The 24,437-nt window shown below is 37.2% G+C and overlaps 1 protein-coding gene across 1 annotated transcript; it reads left to right on the forward strand.

The window, feature by feature from the left end:
* The first annotated feature begins 9,683 nt into the window (after nt 1-9,683).
* Nucleotides 9,684-17,864, forward strand: LOC148845158 (uridine 5'-monophosphate synthase / UMP synthase (PYRE-F) (UMPS)). Its single transcript, XM_088953308.1, has 6 exons — nt 9,684-10,597; nt 12,148-12,231; nt 15,078-15,160; nt 15,277-15,364; nt 15,537-15,791; nt 17,583-17,864. The coding sequence occupies exons 1-6, from the start codon at nt 9,821-9,823 to the stop codon at nt 17,709-17,711; spliced, it is 1,416 nt and encodes a 471-aa protein (XP_088809434.1). The 5' UTR covers nt 9,684-9,820; the 3' UTR covers nt 17,712-17,864.
* The last annotated feature ends 6,573 nt before the right edge of the window (nt 17,865-24,437 follow it).

A 24,437-nucleotide genomic window follows, 5' to 3' on the forward strand; every position in this document is an offset into this window, starting at 1 on the left:
AGAGAATTTTTTTTCTTTAATCTTCTACATCTCGTTAAATCAACAAATGATCCCTTTTTTCTTCAAAATTAGATTTTACCAAAAGCAAGAAAATATGATGTATCACTCTACCTCTTAATTGGTTTAATAGAAAATAAAAGAGAAAAGGTTGAGTACTTAAAATATTTTGAAATTCTTTAAAGATTTTTTAAATTTTTATTTTATTTATGTCAAACCAAACGCATTCTAATGTGATGCACTAAGACATATAAAATGGGATGAGACCTGAAATAAAGTTTCTGACACAATGGAAAATCAACGTTGAATGTTAAGTGGGAGATATGAAGAGTCGTTTTGCCAAAAAAAAAACTTTACAAACCAGATAGTTATTTGTATTTTACCCTTTTCTTGGTAAAATTGACAACGGGAGCAAATTGTTGAAATTCGGGAAACTAATTGTCACTCTACCCCCTTTTCTCTACCTTTTCCTTCAAACAAACATAGCCTTATTGTATTTTACACCCTGGTAGAAAAATTTCATGATTCATGACTAGGAACTGGGCCAAGATGCAGAACTACTGTTTTTTCTGGTGCAAAATCAGGGGTGCAACAATGAAGCATGAACACAAGTAGCATTCTGGTTTCTTTTCAGTAAGAATTTCTACATAAGCTTAGTAGGCAATGAGAGGGGCTCTTTCCCTTATAAGGCTTGTTTGGTGTAATATGGCACCCACAAAGGTCTTTTTTTCTTGTCTCTGTGTTGGGGGTAGTAATTTTGGATATATAGTTGATGGAGGAAACCTAGTTAGGCAAGGTTTTGGCAGAATTTGGTTTCATTACGATTGAGTGGCGTGCTCAAGGCATTAACCATATGGCATGACCGCATGAGTAATTTTGGACAAAAGGCAGATCAGCTTGGTCTTAAGTTCAAGGGTCTTTTGATTCTAAGGAAAGTCCCATTGAGGTTGTGATGAACTTTTTTTTTTTTTTTAATTTCGTAGGGCCTAGCTCTCCATTCATAGAGGTTCTTTGTAGAGAGTTAGGCCAATCTTTTTCCTTTATTTCTTTTTTTTTTTTTTGTCTATAGGCTTGTTTGGGAGTTATTAATAGCCGTATGCTTGATGTAAAGATTCTACTTGTTAGGATCAATTACACTCTACCATCCTGTACTTTTGAGTGTAATGACACTTAGCTCTTCATATTTTCATTTTGTGACAAAAATTCTATTTGAGTTATGGTTGAGCTGGTCCCAGGTGCCACATGGAAATCTCCGTGGCCATTTTATCTCTTTGGCCACATCGACACCATATAAGATGGATAAGCACGATTAAGAATGAGTCCCGTATGGGTAAGGAGGACAACTCCGTTGAGGAAGATGATTTATCCTGAAAACCTCGACAGATAATCTCATCCTGACAACCCTAGAAGTCTCATCCGAATAAGACATGGATCTTTAGCTATAAATAGGTAACCCTCGCTCAAGGTAAGAGACTTTTGATTCTTCAGATTTCATACTATTACTCTTTTATGCTCAGACCGGCATTATTTTCAACTACTCGGCCTGACCACCCATCTCTTCCATTACTGATTTGAGCATCGGAGTGCCTACTTGAGGAACAATTCCCTGAGCTTCCGATTCTCTTTATTGGTTTTAGATCTTGATCTTGGTGTGCAATTTTGTCCTTTCACTTTGGCTTCACCAATGACAGGACTATTTAACTATGACCTTAATTCGAGACACGTCAGATCAAACAACATCAAATTCATCCTGAACTTATAAAATCAAATTAGTTGAATTCGATATTTGGTTCAGTGGTTGGCATACCAGCCATAAATGCAAGTGAGACATTACGTGATTGTGGATCATATGCATTTTATTGGTGGTGTGGAGTAAAATGATTTATCCCACACCATCTATGGAATTCAACTAATCCTTTTTTGAACTTTCAAATTCCAGTATTTTGCCCCCTTCATTAGCATTCCATTTAACTTAAGAAAATATTCTCATATTATTGCAACGTGTGTGTTTACACATTTCAAAAATCTAAAACTGTCTTTATATCATTTTATGAGACCATTTTATAGAAATTTGATAAAATACAACATAAATAACCAAAAATAAAAATAGGAAAATGTGGAAAATACAAGAAATACAACAAAAATGAAGAAATTTTGGAAAATACAATAAAATACAAAAAGCAGAAAATACATCAAAGGAAAGGAGAAAAATACAAAAATAGGAAATGCAGAAAAAGAGTCAATCTAAAAATTGCTAAAAAAGACTGCACTTTAACATGCATATTTTCGTTATTTCATATTTTTTCAGTCCATCAAACTTTGAATGGACATTTTAGGATTTTTACCTTTTCAATTAGTCCACTAACAAACTTAGGGACAAAGTGCTGAAATCTAAAAATTCAGGGTGCGTCTTTGTCACAAATAATTTTTTGGAGAGATATATGCTAAGTGTCATGACTATTGTGAAATTACAGAGTGGTAGTTTGTAATTTAGCCAAATTGCTATTGATTGACAAGCTTTGTATGATTTTGAAGATAATTTGATTATGGGATGAAACTATTTGTTTATCATTATGGGTCCCAAAACCTGAGTCAAACCCTAGACGTGAGCATAGAGAAGACTTCAAAAAAGAATCATGCTTGATTAATTATGAAAAAAAAAGGTTGATTCCAAATATCACTTTATTAGCTATAGATTAGAATAGAAATGTAGGTATGAACATCAAGGTTTTAAAAACCAATTTGAAATTGAATCTGTTCTGACCACTGGTTTCTGGGTTGATTATTCGACATTCTGTTTAAATGGATGATTTATTTTAATTTAAGAAATAGAAAAAAAATAATTAAAATAAAAAATGATATAAACTATTGAATGGATTGACAATTTAACTGTCCAGATCAATGAATTATTAATCAAATTAACGATATTTTACCAAAGATTGGATTAAGAGTGAAACGGAACCAATTACCTGAAGGCCAGACAGTCTAATTGTCCAGTTCAACGGTGGTTCAAAAAACAATGGTGAAGACATCTTTAACTTTAGCTTAGACTGTGAACATGTCTGGTTAGTGGGACTTAAGCTATCATCCATCAAGAGAAAAGAAGAATAGGAAAAGATTGACAAAATGAACTGGAGTTAAAGGGAAACATAAGCATGGGAAAAGGCCTTTTATACGAGTAAAAGCATTTGTTGGGGTCAGTAAAGTAACCATGTGGAGGAATTTATCAAAGTAATTTTCTTTTTCTTTTTGGCTAGTAATCGTTAAGGCTGTCAGTTTTTAGTGTTGTTGTGTATTTGCTTTTTTACTTAAAAATTAAGTAATTCTATGCGGGTTTAAAATTTTATCATCGTTGTACTATATATAAAATGAATAAACTAATGAGCGAAATTACTTCACTGAAATATAAAGCTCATAATATACAAATAATGGAACCCAGCAAAAACAGTCAAACAAAAGTCCAAATGTGAATTAGGTTTTAAAATCTGATCCGGAAATGGAATCGCTGTGGCCACTGGTTTTTGGATCAGCGGTTTGACCATCCAGGTAGAACATTTCGGATGGTTTATATTATTAAGGCAAATGTTGGTATTAGTTTTTTAGACTTTTAGTTTTTATGAGAAAGAGGCTGTGGTTGTCAGCTGAGAAATAAAGAAAGAAGAAGAAAAAAACGAAAGAAAGAAAGAAAGAACAGAAAAGAAAAAAAAGAAGGAAATGAATGAGAGAAATTAAGGAATGAAAGAATGAATGAGGGAAAAAGGAGGAAAGAAGAAGGAAGAGGAGGAGGAGGAGGAGGGTTCGACTTTCATCGGCAAAGATGATGGCGATGGCAACAACAACTACAACTACAACTGCGGCGACAATAGAAACACGAATATGAGATCTGAAATCTGATTTCTCTCCAGTCTCCAACCTCTACAATCTTCTTCTCTTTACTGTACCTGGGCCTCAGATCTGATATCGTTCTTGTCTTAGATCTGAGATATTCTTCTCTTTTTCTTCTGTACCCACGAAATGCTGTTTGGATCGAGCAGGTTGATAGTTCAACCGCCCGGGTCAGCGGTTCTCTGACCAAATCAATAGGTTTTGGCCCAGGAATGAGTTAAGGGTGAAATAGAACCAATTGCCTGGGCGGTTTCTGGGATGAACGGTCAGACCATCCGGGTCAACGACGATTCAAAAACACTGAATGTTAACATAAACAAGACACAAGCCATATTGTTGCATTAGTAAAGCAAGTAAAATCTAACCATTAGGAAAGAACAAACTAGTGAAACCTCTGCAAACGACGCAAAATGACTTGAAACCCCAATAAAGGAATTTAATATTATAAATGTTGAACATCGTGCAAATGCACCTTTGAATTTATTGCAGCATGAGCAATTTAGTATTGTAACTGCTGCCCCAAACCAAGGTTCAAATCAGTTCATATCAGAAGCTTTCTAATACGTCCCTACAGAGTGTATCGGGGTTTTGACCGGTTCAGGGGTGAATAGACCTTAAACAGAACCCTCTGAACTGGATTTAAAAAGAAAAAAAAAACCTAAAAGAACTACTAATATGCTTCTACCAACGTATTGATATTTTGAGCCTAACCTTACAATATAAGCTTCATTTACATTGCTGTAAGACTATAAGTGCATGGGAGTTAATAGGTTGAAAGTAAATTCTGGTTTAGTTTTGCTTCAAATTTAACTTTGTCCTATTTGTTTGTGAGAAGTAAAAACAGTGTGATTTTCACCTCATATGCAAGAAAATGGAGGTGGGGAGAAAGATTATTTATTTAAGAGAAGTAAAAAGCAAAATGATGTATTCCCACTTTATATAGTTAGAAAAAAATTATGTAGAATAAGGTGGTACAACTTTTCCATCAGTTTTTAGAATGCAAAATTTGTACTACCAATCAATGCAAATGAAAGAAAAACATAAATTCGATGTTTGGTAAGAGAGCAAATCATAATTACAAATAAACAGATGTAAAATTGAGTAGGGTATAAAATTTGTATACTGTTCAGGTTTGAATTGCAAACAAAACAAAACTATAGATGCAACACTATAGATCTCAAATTGCAAAAATTCAACATTAATGCACATATCATGAGAAGAGTATTGCCATACTAGTGTTTCTGAACCGACCGTATTATTTACATTAAAAGTTATGCTCAATATTGTGATTATAACTCATGTAAGTGTTGATAGTCCACTTTTTAATCAATATATCTTTTCAATAGATTTTCCTTTCTTAGATACTCCTAAACAAATAATTGGCGTATCAATAGTTGCTATATAGGATTCAAAAAAATGTGTTAACAAACATGTTTCTTGACATGCGAATGTGACAAACGCATAGAACTAATGGTTATAAAACAGAACCATGACAAACACCACCTAAACGAACAAAATCACTTAATCCTCTCTCTCCCCCCGAAAATAAGGGACTCGACCCATCAACTCAAGAGCCCCAAAAGAGGGCTTTGAACAACCTTGGTGTCACACAGTAAAAGTGAAAAAACAAAAAAATACAAGAACCAAAGTCATGCCTTCATTTTCTTTTCTTAAGGCCAGTTTGTTTGTAGTGCAAATTTTATTTGTATTAGTGTGCATGTTACTGCAAATAAGTTGAGTGTAAATTCTGGTTTATTCGTGAGAAGAAAAACGATGTAATATCTATGTTAAGGTTTTTAAAACTGGATAGGACAAGGAACCATTATAGGGTCCAATTCTCGGGTTAAACGGTCCGATCGTCTGATCCGAATAGATGGCCCACTCTAATAAAAAATAAAAAATTTAAAAAACCCTAAAAAGGTCAAACACCATTCCCAGGTCAAATGGTTCGACTGCCCGGGTCAGTAGTTGTTGACCAAATCAAGGGTTTTTGGCCAAACAGCGATTTTGAGGTAAAACAGAACCAATCAAGTGACCAGTTCCTAGTTTTTTCTGGTTCAGCCATCCAGTCTGGTCCGATTTTGAAAATATTGCCCTACACTATGTAAAAGATAACTTTATTTGCTTGAAAGTGAGGTAAAAAGCAAGATGATAAAAGAATTAAGGTAGAAGGAATGTGGTGCAAATTTTACACAGTTTTTGAGATGCAAAAATTGCACCACCAATGAATGCAAAACTTAACCAAATACAAAATTTGTATTTGATTCAAACTTACATTGTAAATTAACAGAGAGGTAAAGTGCCAAAGAGATGATAATTGACAATAAGCGATGCCGATTCATACGACAACAAAAGTTTCAGGAATGGTCAGTACTGATTGCAAAGCTTTTGCAAAACGGAAAAAGTATAAACATTCACCGATGGCCCCCGTGAATTGACATCAATTTCGGATTGCCACCCACCCTAACTGTATTTTGAGCCTAAAAATTCTAACCTTGAGCTAAACAGTCATTCTCCCCTTGCAAAAGAAGCCGTTGATTACCGTAAGCATTTCCTTGTACCATCTATTAATGATATTTGATTGTGGGACCCGGGGGGGTGGTCAGTCGTGGCTTTTTTTCTTTTACGAGTGGTGGTGGCGGCTATCATCTCTCCAGACTCCACATAAAAATCTAAAAGGTTAGAGGAATGTGATGATTACATAAGACAAGGATTTTCTAGGTCCAAGGGGTTGGGATTTCCTGCTTACGATAATTCTGTCAACGCCAATCCACAATAAATCATTCTCGTAAATTGAGAATATTTCTTCTGCATAATACCATATCATACAGACGATGAGATGTTATTCATGTATAATTGCGATAAATGTGGATGGAGTTTTCGTGAATAAGACTTTAAGAAATCCAGACTCCACCTTGACGGGATTCAAATGAGCATTTGTCAAACCCGATGCAATCAGTGTTGTAAGATTTTGGTTGGACCAGACGGTCAGACCGTGAAAACCAGGAACTGGTTTCCATTATGGATATCGGTTAAATGATGATTCTTAACTTCTTACCAATTGAACAAATCAATCACCCAGTTAACTGAAAAAGCCGTAACCCATAGAGTATTCGGGTTTTTAATCCGGTTCGACTCTTACAATATTGGATGCAATTAGAAAAACGTTCAGCTCAGTATCCAACTTGCACCTTTCTTCGTAAGGGCAGGTTTCTCACCGTTAATGTTGCCTTCCCCCTTTATCCTCCATATTTAGGGGTTGCAAACGGTATCTAATTATCCAAATTTGAAATTGAGATCAATCTTACAAAGGGTGATCCATCGAATATGGATCCTTCCATTTAGATGTGTAAAGTGGGCTGTGCAGTGTTGGCTTGCGGGCCGTTATGGGCCATGCCGCCCTTCCTAGTGAAAATTTTGAGGGTCGGCCTGGCATGGCCCACAGCCCAAGCACGTGCAGGCCCGTGCCATGTTGGGTAGTGTTGCGAGCCGGGCTGGTCCATGGGCCAAGCCTTGGCTCAAGTCAGGCTATGAATCAAGTCAAAGCTATTTTTGTCTATTTATTTAACAAAATTGAAAAAAAACTAAATTTTTAATTTTATATAAATTTTGATGTATACAATTGCTTATATATACATTAATTAAATAAATTAGTATAATAAATTGAAAACAATTGTTTATTTTATTAATATATTATATACTATATATTATTATATAATTATAATTTATATAATATATAAATAGTATATATGGGTCATGCTGGTCCAGGTCGTGGGCGGCATAGCCTGCTTGGTTGTATTGTGTCGTGTCGGCCTGTGGACTTTGAACCCCAAGCCTAGTACGGTATAAACCATTGTGTCGGGCCTGGCATGGGCCGTTGGCTTTCGTGCCGTATTGTGCTGGACCAGTCTAAAGTCATGCCGGGCAGTAAGTGGCGTAGCTCGATTTACACATCTACTTCTATTCAATATGATATAATCTGATTCAATTTGATTAAAAATATTGCATTTTCATTAAATTGTCATAAGTTCAAATTTCATATAAATAATTATTAATTCATTATGTCCACAAGATATAATATTAACTAAAGTCATTTTATTTCATTATATTAACAATGTATACCATTTTGATAAGTTTTAGCATAATTTATTTATACTATTTAATATAATTGGGAACTCATTTTAATAGGGTGATAACTCACTCTTTTAAAAGCATTTACTATGGTTGTTACACATTATTGATTTATTATCAAAATTCACTCATTAACCTTCATTGTAGGAATCCAACACAACTTCTTTTACTCAAATATCGTATTCACAAAATTTAATAATAGCTTTCTCATTTCTTAGCTAGAAGTAATGTTTTCAAGTTATCCTTGATTCAGATGATCAGACCGTTTGGTTCAAGAATCATTCAAGCAATTGGCTTTGTTTCACCCTTAATCTAGTCTTTGGTAAAAAATTATTGATTTGATAAACAACCCATTGACCTGAGTGGTCATCGAAGATGGGCACATCAAAGAGTTGCACATACCCATCGGAACTTTCACAAGTGTATTGAAAAAAAAAAACTCTTTGGGGCGTTCTTTTTTTTTTTTTTGGATTTTGAGAGGGGGGAAAGTTTGCTAATGGGATTTTGTTTCCCATTGACCAAGAACCCCATGTTATTTTTTTTAGATTTATGTGTAGAGTAGGAAAAGTTTATTTTCCTAAGTATCATTTGCCTGAGTAAGTGATACCCATCTCTTAGGTGGATAAGTAACTTTTCCACATGAGGGAAAGTCACTAACACTTGAATGGGACAAAAATGCTCCTTTTAATCATGAATTTTTATGGCTAAAATGGTCATCACCTTATTTACTTGAGAAATAAAAGAACATCGGTAAATGCACTTACCTAGGTAATTTTTTCTTAAGAAACACTTACCTGAGTAAGTGCATTTACCAGAGTAACTAATTTACCGAAAAGCAAACAAGGCCTTTGTGTTAACCTCCCATTAGGAAAATGGAGTGAAAATGATGATGTTTGAATCTTGTAACCTATTAAATTTACTGAAAATACCCAAGATACCCTTATAGATGTATTTTTCTCATCTTCTTAAAAAAGGGTTTGCTTTCTACTATGCTTCTTTTGTTTATAAAAGCTTTTCATTTTGGGAAAAATTCCCGATTAGAACCCTTTTTACTTTAAACCTAGTGTTACTTTAGTCCCCGAACTTTAAAATGTAATAATTTAGTACCTGAACTTTTAAAATGTGTCAATCCAATACCTGTTGTTGATCAGTCCATTGACCAATAGGTAAGTGGCACTTGAAAATGCACAAATGCTCTGATTTATAAGTTTTAAAAAATAATAAAAATTTAAAATAAATTAATAAAAAAAAAACTAAAATTTTATTATTTATAAGTTTTTCACGACCCAATTCTTTGTGCTGTACCGGCCCATGGGCCTCAAAACCCTTACTTTGACGGGACACGATGGTTGGGGCTAGGCCTGGCATGGCATGGCGTGTTTGCTAATTGCTATGGTGACCGGGCCGTGCCATACGGGGGGTGGTCCGGTCCACTTTAGTGCTCTGATTTTTTTCCGGATGTGAAACAAACAAACACGGATAATCTGATCATTTTACATTTACCGTTGATGGCTGACGCCGTTTAATTTATAAAATTTGGAGGGGGCGGTATTTACAACTTCTGATAGTTCTTTAGGTATTAAACTGATAAAATACTGTAGTATAGGCGGGTTTCTGAAATTTTCCCAGTTGCATTAACAAAGAAAACGTTCAAGTACGAATTCCGAACCGCATGAACAAACGAAAACGTTCGCGCGTTACCCTCAAGACACTTTATAAAAGAGAAAGAGAGCCACTGAGGGTGAGGGTCTACCGAGTGAGAGGCAGAGTGAGAGAGGCAGAGTGAGAGAGGTCCGAATCATCGACAATGGAGTCTTTGGTTCTGCAACTCCACGAAATCGAAGCAGTGAAGTTCGGTAACTTCAAGCTCAAATCCGGCATCTCTTCCCCAATCTACATCGACCTTCGTCTCATCGTCTCCTATCCATCTCTCCTCCAACAAATCTCTTCCCTCCTCCTCTCCGCCGTCTCTTCCACCACCTTCGACCTTGTATGCGGCGTCCCTTACACCGCTCTCCCCATCGCTACATGCGTCTCTATCTCCAACAACATCCCCATGGTCATGCGTCGCAAGGAAATCAAGGACTACGGCACCTCCAAGGCCATCGAGGGTGCGTTCAAGGAGAACCAAATCTGTCTCATCGTCGAAGACCTCGTCACCAGCGGTGCTTCCGTGCTTGAAACCGCCGCCCCGCTTAAGGCGGTCGGATTGAAGGTTACGGATGCTGTGGTGCTTATCGATCGGGAGCAGGGAGGGAGGGAGAACCTCGCTGAGAATGGAATCCGACTGCATTCCATTATTAAGCTGAAGGAAATGATTGAGATATTGAGGAAGAATGGTAAGGTGTCGGAGGAGATGGAAAAGCAGGTTAAGACTTTCTTGGAAGAGAATCGCGCGGTTTCCGTTCCGGTGGTGGCGCCGCCGGAGAAGGCCAGGGTTAAGTTGTCGTATTCGGAGAGAGCAAAGATGAGTAAAAATCCAACAGGGAAAAAGCTTTTTGAGGTAATGGTTGCCAAAGAGAGTAACCTCTGTTTAGCTGCTGATGTTTCAACTGCTGCAGAGCTACTTGTCCTTGCAGACAAGGTATATTCTACCCTTTGTTCTTCATCTTTACCTTCTGATTGTTGCGTACCCAGTTGTGATAATATGTCCTCTGTAGATTGTTCCTTTTCTTGGTTACGCATATTTTCAATTTTTTTTTCTCATTTGAGTGTATAAAAAACGTTTTTTTGCTGATAAAAAACGTTTTCTCTATATTTTTCTTTGCTATCAGAAAAAAAAAAAAAGAATAGCTATAAGAATGTCGTTCATTGTTCATTATGGTTCTATACAGTTGGTTTTTACTTGCTAGCAATTGATGAATATATCGTAGGACAGTGTTAAAGCTGTTAAAATTCCTTGTTTGAACATCGCGGCGGCTGTTTTCATAGTTTAGAACCGTGGTTGTATTTAAGCGATCAGAATACTGTCACCACCATCATCGCCTCGTCCCAACTATATGCGATCGGTTGCAAGGGGGGAGGGGGTTGACTCATAGCCTGTCAAGCCTGAGTAATCTATAGATGAAACTCCAAACCGTTCGTTTTTTTTTCTCCTTTTGATTGACAACGGAAGAGAACCATTGGTTTTGCACAGCCTTAAGATGAATCAGTAATGAAAACATGAAATACTTCTCATTTGCTTAACCGTAAGTGACAGTTTTATAAAAATAAGATTAATTGCTATAACTGAAGTCCATTAATCAGATGGGTGCCGTTACTAGGATATCTCATTGATGGAAACTTTGCAAGGATTCTGTATGAAAAACCATAATTTATAGAAACGTATCATCTGTCTATTATAAATCCCTTAAGTACTGAGTTCTCCCCATTCAAATTCTAGTTCCTTTAAGCAAAATTATTTATATGTGAAAGACAGTTTGATGTAATGCAGTTTGATTAGTGCGTTTGTCTCCTTGTCTTTGGGGGTGGGGGGGGGGGGCTCTGTTGTAATTTGTTGTTCTATTAATAAAATTTTACCTTACCTTTCTCAAAAAAAAAAAAAAAAAAAAGACAGTTTGATAGCATCAGTCACTTTGAGTCGTTTCTCTAGTGCATATAGAATTCTTTCAGTTTTTTTCCTGAACCTATGGTGCCGAAGAAGGATAAGGGTGGAAACTATGTTTTATACACAGGTTCTGATGTGGATATGTAGCTTTAGCTGATTGAACACTTTGATTTACTTTCTAGCAATTCTGCACGGGAATTTGTCTGATGCATGTTCTGTTTGTGTAGATTTATCTTTGTTCCAAGTAGATGGTGATCATTCATTTTATTTTTTCTATTTGGGAGGGCAGCACTTTATAGGTGCCAATAACATGTGCATTAATTAAGTATAATCTTAGAGATGCTGATCTCTTTGCCCTCTATTATTTATCATTTTTGTGGGGTCACATTTCCAAGCTTCTAAGATAACCTGAAACCTGGTCTTGATTACTTGTTCTAATGATGGTGGTATTGGTTTCATTTACTGAAAAGGAGAAGATGGACTGTTTTCTTTTATATTTTGATAAGTATGAAGTTGTGTTCATTTATGCTTTTCAAAATAATTCTTACATCATTTGGTCATTGATTCTGTTCTGGGTATGCATGCAGGTTGGACCAGAGATTTGCTTATTGAAAACCCATGTGGACATATTGCCAGATTTTACCACTGAGTTTGGCTCCAAGCTTCGCTCAGTATGTCAATTTGCTTTCCTACTTTATTTTGGCATATCTTTTTGTTTTCTCGTCGTTGCTTTTTGTCTTCCATAGAGTGCTTTATTTTCTTTACCAAGCAAAAGATGAAGAATGTACCTTTATGTTTTGGGCAGTTCATTACTTTTTCATAAGGTAAAAATATCATTGAATAATTAGGACTGTTTTCAAAGCTCAATTTTGATGGAAGGCTCAAAGCCTTGATACCAGTTGAACCAGGCTGGATTTTTTCTGGTCCTTGTTGTAAAAGGATATTTTAGGTCCTATTTGAGATGGATTTCAATGAAGTGTAACCTAGAATCCTTCAAGGATTATTAATATTTAAAGGGATTCCTTGGTTACTTTGGTGATTGATGATGATTCAGCCAAATGCCATCTGCATAGTGAAGAATAAGAAGATTAGATTGTGAAGATCAACAAGTTACTTGGACAATGTTATTGATTTTGGTCGAGGATGATCTTATCATTTCCTCTAATTCCTTCAGAATGCAGATGAAAGTGTATTATTAACCAACATTTATGTAATGACTTCCGTAAATGGCCGCATTTCATGTCAAGCACATATTGGATTCTGACACTCCACACACTCTGGTTGTGACCGTTTCTATATTTTGTTCTTTTCTTACTTGCACAAGAAGTACTAAAGTTCACCATACATATTGCACATTGTCTTTTCCTGTAGAAAGCTTCCAGGCATGGTTCTAAGTATTGATATGATATGCCCTGTATCGGGTGTATCCAGTGATTTAAAAGCACACGTGAGGCACATTTTAAGATACACACCTTGCCTAGGACCCAGGTTCAGCATTTTCCAAAGGTCTGCACCTTGCCTAAGGCTGCAGTCCATACTAAAGGGCCACTTTTGTAGGCACTCTAATCCCACAACTTTTTTTTTTTTTTTTTTGGGGGGGGGGGGGAACGGGCCACTGAAACTGAAGTGCTGCATCATGGACAACAGAGTAAGTGCCTTTTCTATCTCACTTCCAAATTCTGCTATCCTCTTCAGGGGCAATCGGCTGGAACTGCTGCAGCTGAAGTAATAATCTTTCCAGCTCATCTATTTCCTAGTCAAAAAAGACTCCTGGGGATTTTGAATAAACAATATCCCTTGTCCATAGACATCTGATACAATTTAAAAAGATATTTGATTGCTTTTGAAGTATATGAGGAATGAGGATATATCCTTATTTCAGGGTTATGGCAATGTAGTAGGTTAAATGAATCAGCTGTTCTTCCTTTACCCTGTTGGGATGGTTTCTTTCAATATTTTTTACTGGGTCAGGTCAAGTCATGTTTTGTTTCCAAAACAATGGAGTGTGTCTGGTTCAGGCAGAGGTTAAGTTCCACCAAACCTGAAAGCTTGAGTCATTTGCCTAGTGTTTTTTAAGGCTCTCTTCACTGTATGGTATTATTAAGGGTAGAAACCTGAGGATCCTTTGCCCTTTGGATGCATTTTTGTACCTGTAAACTCATGCAATTTGAAAATCAGTCACTATGGCTTCACCCTCTCAGTATATCCAACCCTAAATAGCATTTGAATGAGTCGTCCTTCTGTTTCTCTCCAACATGGCTTAACCTTTTTCTTTTATAATTATTTAGTTATGAAATTTGAAATTTGGTCGGTCTATACCTTTCAAGTGATGCACTACCATCCTTGATTTGGCTTCTTATGCAGTAGTGGCAACGATTTCTGGTTAATATTTGCTTAAATTAATTGTTTTATGGATAATTGAAAGAAATGTTTAAATTGGTTGCTTTTATCATGAGGATCTAGTTTATTGGTTGGTATTTGCTTTCTGCTTGCTTTTATTTATTTTTATTTTGGGACTGGTTAACCATGGCTTCTGTCATGGTCTGAAGAATAAATTTGTATCTAATTTTCTGTAGGGACTAGGTACCATATATTGGAAGTTCAGTTGTAGGTGCCTGCCTAAGCGCTGGTACCCATCCAACATGTAACATGCTTATTGGGTTTTAAAGGCATGTCTGCTTGGACCTTCACCATTGTGTTGTGTTGGAATTTCCTGTCATCCACATTCTCTATATTTTGACATTCTCCTTTTTTTCCATACTCAGAATCCTTGATTGGTAATAATATTGACAAGGAAGGGATAAAAAACATAGCTTGATTCAGCAATTAACCAATGTTCATTGACTCTTGTGCATTAGTCTGTCCTAAGTATCCAGGTGGGCCAGGTTTTTATGCATAGACATTGCCTCTGCATGTGATAAAATGTGATCAACTAAAGGCTAAGCAAAGCAAAGATAGGAATGATTAGTTTGGAAGAAATAACATCCAACTTTCTCTTGGATCATTCTCTGATAGGGAGCATTGTGTTGTGGTAGAATGTTGCTACCAGAATAGCCCCTTCTAGGCTGATTTTGGAACTGGTTTTATCCATTCTTAATGGTATTTCATGAATCATATTTTTTGATTGTAGGTATTTTATTGATGAAGTTTTGCAAAGCATTCCCTCCCTTTTCCTCTGTCAGAACATGATTTAAAAAATAAAAGGACATTAATGGTTTGCCATTTGAACTTGAAAAGCAGTTATTGTCTGCTATATTGTGTAGTTTAAACTCAATGTCATTTCATAAAGGCGTACTTTGCTGACTGAAATGCACTAACCATAATTAAGCATGGCTACTTAGCATCTTTCTTGACCAGTAACTATACAAGGTCACAGTTATTCTTATCTTAGCATTTGGAAAGTTATCCACTTAATATTGAATGCAATTGCCTAGTTTTCTTTTAGTTAATTTATGCATTTTTTATTAATTAAAATTATTGCTAGGTTTGTAGCTGATTGGCTTTATTTCTATTGAAGGTCGCAGATAAACACAACTTCTTAATCTTTGAGGATCGTAAGTTTGCTGACATTGGAAATACTGTGACTATGCAGTATGAAGGGTGGGATTCAACTTCTGTCCTGGATCTTTGTCCCTTATCTCAATTTTTTTATTTCATTAGTTTTTGCTTACATTTTTTTTATCTAAGCTTGAAGGCTCTTATTTTATTGTTTTCAGAGGTGTGTTCTGCATTTTGGATTGGGCAGATATAGTTAATGCTCACATAATCTCGGGTCCAGGAATTGTGGATGGTCTAAAGTTGAAGGTCTGGCTTTGGCAGAAGTACTAACATTTCATATCCAATAATTGCTGTTTGGGATTGATTTTTCATGATATATCAGAAATCTAGAACTTTATTTGGTTTTACATATGTACTATATTGAGTTGATACTTGATAGTAATGCCCAATCTATGACTTTCAAAATTCTGGAATGAAGGGCTTGCCCCGTGGCAGAGGCCTACTACTGCTTGCAGAAATGAGCTCATCGGGAAACCTTGCCAAAGGAGACTATACAGCTGCAGCTGTGAAAATTGCTGAAACCCATTCAGATTTTGTCATTGGCTTCATCTCAGTCAACCCAGCATCATGGCAAGGTGGACCAGTAAATCCAGCACTTATCCATGCAACCCCTGGAGTTCAAATGGTTGCTGGAGGTGACACACTGGGCCAGCAATACAACACTCCTTATTCTGTAAGTTACTTTTGCCATTGATTGCACATTCTCTGATTTGGTATTGCTTCTTTAGAGTAATCTTTCTTCTTAGCTCTTGCTCTCTTTTGCCAATTTATTTATTCAAAGTTTCAAATAAATGCGAAGTTATACTAGGAGTAGAGTTCGGGGTTAACATGTGTTACCTGTCCACCAAATACAGATTTTTTTTTTCATTGGTTAGTCCTGGGTCCACATATTGACATGGGGCTTTTCCATTTTGCGTTCTTTTAAACTTGTACATATTTATGCTTCTTATTGATGTCAAAAGAAAGGTAGGGAAAGGAGAAAAATTAGGCTGCTGGAGTTGATAAGAATAAGGTTTAGTTAGGTTCAGAGATCAGCAAATTGCCTGGCTGATGCTTTGACTAGAGAATTCATTGGAAATGTCGATTATTCAAGGTGAAAAGGGTTGGGTGAAGCCAGTCTATATATATATATATATATAAGGGGTACCAGGCACAGGTGTGTACTTGTACAGAAATCTTTTCTTTAATCAATAAATTTGATTGTTACCCATTAAAAAAATTCAGGCTCCCTGCCCCCATTTCTGTGTCGGAGTGGGTAATCAAGCTGGCATTTGCAAGAATCATGCTAAAGAATTTAATAATGAAATGGCTGTAGATAGATATAAGTTAGAAAAAAGAAGTTGAAATGAGTGAAGCTGAGTAAACAACAGTTTTCCATGCATATGAAACTAAAAGAAAATGCAAGATCTTTTGATGGTGCAAGGGAGATTTTTATCTGAATCAACTAAAAGAAATTACATCGTACTGGTCTTTACAGAAAGTCTAGAGGTCGTTTTGATTGGGATCTGAGGGGAGCAGGGACAAAAGAAACCTAAAACTTGTACAGCAATACTTTGCTTTCCCAACTCTTTCATAGTAATTTAAATAATGTAAAGCTTGTTCTTGTTGTATCAGTTTTTTGTTGTCAAACTGTTTCTTTTGCATTGGTTAATGTCTAAACAAAGGAGCCTAAGGTAGAAGATTCAGATTTTTGTTTTTCGGACAAGTCCTCAGGCTGGTTCACGTATAAGATCCTGAATTATTCATGCTGGGGTTCCTTCCATCAATTATGGGAAAAGTAAGCATGTGAAGTTGCCTGTTCATCATTTTAAATTTTCTTGACTCCATTTTGTCTTCCTGCTTCTCATTGATGATCATTTCCCAGAAGATTGGGGGATGCTGTTATAGCATGTTTTTTTTTTCCAAGATAGATGCTCTGATACCCAAATGGTCAAATACTGATATCCTGTTGACTTTTGAATATTTCCTATATTTGTCAATAATCAATATGCTTGTATATCATAGTACTCATAAAGGGGTTCATGAAATTAGAAGTTTAGTTGAATTCCACATGATGGAAAACCATTGAAGAGATCCTGCTAAAGTATGTAGGTGCCAAAATATTAGAAGCATGAACAATTGAATGGAAAAAATAAAAAAACAGAAGCTACTCAACCTGGTAGATCTTCAACATAAGATACAAGGATAAGGAGCAATATTAGTTATATCCGGATCTACCCAATGCATTATTTGATCTATAGTCTGTACATCATCTAATATAATACCTGTTTCTTTCTCTTGTTGTTTCAAGAACCGATTTTTGTCTCATCAATCGTCCATTTCAATTTTCTGATGCCCAATTATTTTAACAGTATATAATAGAAAAAACCAAATAGGCAAGTTTTTGAAGTTCTACTTGCAAGCTTATTATCGATTTTAGATCAATTCGTATTTTCCATGGGTCTAATTTTAACGGTGTTTTCAGGTTGTTTATGACAGAGGAAGTGACATCATAATTGTTGGACGTGGGATTATTAAGGCCGAAAACCCCGCTGAGGTTGCTAGAGATTACCGTCTTCAAGGATGGGATGCATATATGGCCAGATGCACTTAAGAATCCTTGGTCTGAAACCAACGTATTCTAACTTGCATGATTTTGCCAAGGAATAATTGAATTGAAGCCATTGCATGTACACCAATACCCATTTGGGTGTTGGAACTCTCGCATTCAATTCATAATGAATCCCAGATATGGTGAGAAATCAAATGTAGGCTCAGACTTCACCCTTTATCGTGTCACATATTTTACTAAAGCCCACCCTATAGTTTGTGCTTACTAAAACACCCCCTATACTTTGCAACTGATTTATTTAATCAACCTTCCATTTGTTGGAAGTGGAAAATGATGGTTTGATCCCCTTGTTAGTAGTTCAAACAAATTAATTAATTAAAATAAAATAAAATAGAAATGATAAAATAACATTTTTTTTTACTTGGTAAAATGTGGACAACCACTTTGTTTAGTCGATTTTGTTCGAGTTCGTGTTCTGTACACCCGTGAACCCACCAATAGGATGCAACCACGTCGGCAATTTGAATTTGGGCTTTAGTTAACGGACTTCTTACCATTAAATCCGGTTGAATCGGACACAAAAGATTTCATTCGAATTCCCTCTTCCTCCTCTCCTCCACCAAACCTTGACCCAAAAACATCCCACATCCCACTGGAAATCTTGCTGTACACCGATGTTTGTGGACGTCAAGTTCACCGGCGGCAGTCCGATGCTAAACGGGGAATTCTGCTGCCGCCTAAACATTTCAACAAACAGAAAGAAAATAAATAAGTTTCCACGGAAACAGGAGAATAAAGTTAAAAGGTAATCAAGAGGTTAAAGGTAAACGACCAAATTAAACAACAAAAGTGAATTGCGTATTCTTCATTTCTCACAAACAGTTATATATGCCGATAATGCATCCAAATTTACAGTCATATGCAGTAAAAACATGACCATGAAGTTTTTCGGCGCATACGCCATTTCCGGGAACACTTTGCAAGCTCTTTTAAACTCGCCCCTTCTGGGTAGGATGGATGGCTTCCTCTAGGAGAGATGGTTAGAGGACACTTTCTCTGCTCATCTCAAAACTCAGACATCATTTCCTCAATAATTTGCCCAAAAAAAGCATTCTTAAAACTCTCTCCTCATCTCCAATAATTAATGTTTATGTTACATTTTCCCTCCCCATTAAATCTATTATTTCCACTTAAAATATAAATTAGATAGACTGGATCAAGTTAAGAACCAACCCAAAACTAACCCTAGACATGATCCTGACCTAGACCCAAAATGAAATCGATCAAATCCCAAAATTATCAACCCAAAACCAAATTTCTATTCAACACCATGCATTGCATGGGTTTACTTGCTAATATCCATTTCAATTAGAATAGAATCTGGATTTTCAGAAACTATCAACATAGGTAGTAGGTACCATATATGTATGTGTATATGTATTGAACATCCCCCAAGTGGATATGTCAAAGGGCAATAGACTAATGGGCCGGAAAGCTATATACATGTATTTATGTATGTATGCGTATATGTGTGTATATGTACATTTGTATGTATGATATGCATGATTAAAATAAATATGACCAATCATGCATGGTCTAATTGGAAGAGGAACATATCTACCTGAGATATAAAAAAAATGAAAGAGATAAAATAACTATTCATTAGAAATTCTGAATGTGTTTTTCCAAGATGTGTGAATCTAGTTTTTAAAACAAAAGCACGCTACAATGGCAAAAACAATAGTGGAGAACAGTCGCTTGTTTTTGTTTTGAAATAAAAAATCGTGCATATTAGATACTGGTCCCTAATTTGTGAAGTTTTACTCCTGAACTCAATTCGAAGTAACTCTAACCCTAACCTGACTTGATCCAACTAAAATAAAAATTGGATGCAGAACCCATCAGCCCCGCCCCATATGTAGCAAATATAACATACGTGCGTACATGCATACATACCTATATTATATTTTAAAATGCAGTTGTCCATAGCAACTTTCTCTCTTTTGATTTTCAACCCTTTTAAAGTTGGTTTTTTTTTTTTTTGGGGGGGGGGGTGCGGGTTACTAATAGACTAGGATGGGACTGCAAATTCAATTTCTGAGGGGGATTGCAGTCCAAAAAACCCTTTAAAGTTTTGTGGAATTTTTGTTTAAAAGAAATAAAAAAAATTAACAAGAGTTAACTAAATCAAATTTCCTTTTGCATTAAAATTGAATTTGAGTACACCAGAAAAGAGTTATTTCCAGTCATCCATTAATACCAATCCATCTGTACTCAACATTTGGTTGGCATTGCACTCAGCGACGTAATGAAGAATTCTTTTTCTTTTTTTCCCGTGGGGTCATTCAATAAATTGTATCAAAAATATTTTCATACATTAAGTGATTTGACTAAAAGTAACACAAATAATTTAACATCTTTAAAATACAAAAATAAGGAAAAGACTGTAATACCTTAATCACACTATTTCAATAAAAAATAATGTCATCTTTATCTTAAAACAAAAAATCTAGATGTAAGTACAAAAGCAATGTAAAAAACACAATTCAGAAGGAAAAAATTAAAAGCATAAAAATATAGATAACTCATACTCCATCTTTTTCAAATTTAATTTCATAACAAGTCTTGCATCAAAAAAATTACATTAGAAATTTATATGTATATGATATATGAGAGGACTATTCGATTAGAATGGTAAATTTCTTTTAAAGCTTTGTCTTTTGTTTTCTTGTTTTTTATAGTTAAAATCCAAGTGATGCTTCCAAATTCTTTTGATGTATGGTTTGCTTCTTGAGTTGACAGATGCGGTCAGATTAAAAGTAGAAAGGATGAGTTGTTGAATTACACAGCTATTCTACTATGGATGATATGAGAGTACGAAGGAATGTGTTCTTGAAAATGTGATCCCTGATTCTAATCTGTCCTTATCTATGTATAACAGGGCTTGGAAGGAGTGGTAGATGATTTTACTAAAAAAACGACAAGATTCTTCGCAAATTCCTGAGGGTGATTAACAAAGTTTTTTTTGGTGGCAGCCACCTCAAATGAATGTTCTTAAAATCAATGTAGATGATAGTTTTATCAAGTGGATGAATGGAGTAGTTATCAGAAATCATTTTGGATTTTGCGAAGCAGTTCTTTTTGGTCCCTGCTCTGTGTCCTCTTCATGGAATTCAGCTAGCAAAACAATTCTCCCATGGTCCTTTTGTAGTGGAAAATGATAATAGGTCCTTAATCCAGGCTTTATCACCAGGAGATTTCTTTGCTGCTCAGGATGCTTTCTTGTTTTTTCTTTTAAGTATATTCATTCTGTGACTGTATCCTTTTATTTTGTTAAAAGAGAATGAAACTCCCTGGCCCATAGGCTAGCCAACAAAGGTTTAAAGGAGTCAAGTGTATATATAGACAACGAGAAGTCTTTACTGATGTTGGGTGATTTGGCCCGACCTAATAATAGGGGGACATGTGGATGCGACCTGACTATCAGGATAATAACTCATCTCGATGTGTCAAGTCCGCGACAGATGAGCTCATACAATCAGACCACCTAAGGAGAAATCCACCTCAGGACGAATCTACCTTGGTGCAAGGTCACATCAAGACCACCTCGGTCCCAAGGCACTTCAGCATTCATATCGGGTCAGATTTAAAGGACACGAGCTCAAGCAATGCTAACCGACCATTGCATGGAAACTCCAAGGATCTCACCACCATACCCCGTGCCTTATGGGATCGTACCTTGTAACAACTAGTATTATCTCCCCACTCCCTGATTTAGGCAAAAATGGCCAACCTTACCGGTTAGTAGCATTATCCCCAATTAACACGAAAACAGATCCTATTGCAATGAGAATCCCAAAACTACTCCATGGAACCCACGAGGACTCCAGTATATAAAGACCTCACCCCCCCAGGGGCGGACGATATGCGTAATATCTACTCTTTGGTCCTCTTACAATCTAAGTTTATTTTTAGCTTGCAACCAAGTGCTAACTTAAGCATCGGAGCGACCACACCGGGTAATCACCCTTGGGTTCTCTGATTCACCTCTTGCAGATTCTTCAAGCCCGTCGTTGCTGGTATCCAGATCACCTCCAGTTAGGAGCAGTTAGATTGCGCTACATCATTTGGCGCCGTTTGTGGGAATCGCTTCAAAAAGCCTCTTTCCACTAAGCATCCCAAACTCAATGTCGATGGCATCCTCCAACAACGCCAGACAGAACAATGAAATGAATGTCTTCAGGGGTTAACCTTAAGTCCCAACCGTGTGCATTAGTCAGTTCACCGTGCCTCTCTCTACAAGTGGGGTTCCCACATTGAACATACCTCAAGTCACAGTGCCGGTGAATGCCCCATTCCCTCCTATGGTGGGTGCAACCTTCATTGAACCCTCTATGGTTCCCCTTGCAGTTGCACAAAATCAACTAAACGACTTGTTACACTGCTTGCAGGCTATTTAGGTCCGAATGCGATAGGTCTAGCAGTTCCAACATTACCAACAGCAGGTCCTGCACCACTTTTACCAGCAGCAATATTAGCAGCAGTTCCCTCTGCTGCCACAAAATCAACAACATGTTCCACCTCAGAATCTGGCCCCACAACAAAGCAAATCCCATCATCAGAACACTCGCCCTCCTCACTAGGGGCAGAATCCCTAGGTTCTACATCCCCTTGGGAGCCAAGTCTCGTCTTGTGATAGGAGAGACAGACAAATTACTCCTATTTTGGACAACAACAAATAGGGAAACACTCAGCTTGCCAGGGCTGTTTCACCCAGGCCATCGTGTCAAGAAGGTCCGCTCATGGGGAATTGGTTTGGGGTTCTAGCCGTGGACTCCAGACGAGGCCAGTCCATCCATAGTAGCCAACACCAGTAGTCCGAATTAGCCCGTGACTGCACCGTACTCGATCACACTAAAGTTAGCACCACAAATGTACAACCTATCAAGAAGCAGCAGAAGTGGCATCGTAAGACACACTGAGCTATAGCTCCAAGCCAGCTCGTCACTCCTAGTTAGATTGAGCAACCGAAAGGTAAAGAGGAGGCGAGCTCAAAAGCTACAAAGACCGCTCCCCTCCTCTCCGGGTCATCTCCACTGTCTTTCGAACTCCTGGCGACCCCAATGCCAAAAGACTTCAAAATGCCTCCATTGGATAAATATGATGGGTCATTCGACCCAAATGATCATGTAGACTCTTTCCAGTCCTAGATGCACTTACCTGGGGCTGATGAATCTTGCATGTGCGGTGCTTTCTCTATGACCTTCAAAGGAGTAGCTCGCACGTGGTACAAGAACCTCACACCCGGGACGATCAAGAGTTGGGCGTAGTTCGTACAGATATTCACCTCGCACTTCATCACCAGCAAGAAGTGTCTGAGATCACAAGAAAGCCTCTTCAACATAGTCCAGAGAGAAGGGGAATCAATTTGGAGCTACATCAAATGCTTCAATGACAATTGTCTACAAATTCCCGATCTAGATCCCGATTAGACCTATTCATGGGCCGGGCTGGGCTTTTACTGTGTATTAACAAATTTTTTTAAGGCCCGAGCCTGAGCCCGACCCGACCATTGGGCCTACAACTTGGGCCCGAGCCCGGCCTTCATAAAAAGCCCAAAGCCCGAGCCTGGGCCCGGGCCTGAAATTTAGCCTATACTATTATTATTATTAATGTTGAAGCAGCTGAATAGGGAGAGAGAGAGAGAGATATTGAAATTATAAAGAAAAGAATAAAATATATATATTAAATTATAAATATATATTTTAATAAATATTATATTATTTATATATTTTATATAATATATAAAATACATATTATATATTTTATAAAATATATAATACTGAGTCGGGCCGGGCGGGGCTCAGGCTGGGCTTTTTTGACAAATCCCGAGCCTGGCCCGAAACACAGTCGGGCTTACTGTGTTAAGCCCGAGGTCAGGCCCGCGGGCCTAATTATATGACCAAGCCCGGCCAGAGTGCGGACTGGGCTGGGCCGGGCCGTCGGGCTACCCAGCCCATGAACAGGTTTAATCCTGATGTAATACTAACGGCAGCGAAGAGAGGTATCACTCAAAGGGAGTTTAAATGGCACATGGTAGCAAACAAGCCTAAGGATATTATTGAGTTTCTCAAGATTGCCGATCAACTTATTGGGACAGAAGAGGAGATGAACCAGAAAAATGAGAATCCAATGGAGAAGAGGAAATGAGAAGGTGATACCTCGAACAATGGGGACAATAAGCGAAGAAAGAGCAAGTCACCAACTAGAGGAGGGAACAAGTCAGATCAACATTCCCGAACTCCTCTAGTCGAAAGGATGAACTACACGCCCCTCAATGCGAAGTGAGGAGAGATTCTCATGGCGATTAAGGACACCTCTTATGTGAAGTGGCCACCCGGTTGAGGGGAGATCCCGCCACTAGAAATAAAAATGTATTTTGTCATTTCCATAGATATCACGGTCATAGTATTGAAAATTGTAAAAACCTTCGTGACAAGATTGAAGAACTCATCCATCGTGGATACTTGAAAAATTTTGTACAAAAAGATAATAAAAACCAGATAGATCGATAGGGGGAGCAGAGGAGAGATGCTCTAGAGTCCAGCAACTGACAAAATGAATAGAGACAACTACCCGAAGAAAGACCGATCTGCGGAGTAATCAACATGATTACTGGCAGGTCTATTGTTGCGGGCTGCACCTCAGCAGCGGGGAAGACCTCGGTTCGTGAACTAGAACGAGAAGAACAGAATCCTCCAAAGCACT

This window comes from Nelumbo lutea, chromosome 7 (genome assembly GCF_056320005.1).
Source record: "Nelumbo lutea isolate HS-2025 chromosome 7, American lotus-T2T, whole genome shotgun sequence".
NCBI classification, from domain to species: domain Eukaryota; kingdom Viridiplantae; phylum Streptophyta; class Magnoliopsida; order Proteales; family Nelumbonaceae; genus Nelumbo; species Nelumbo lutea.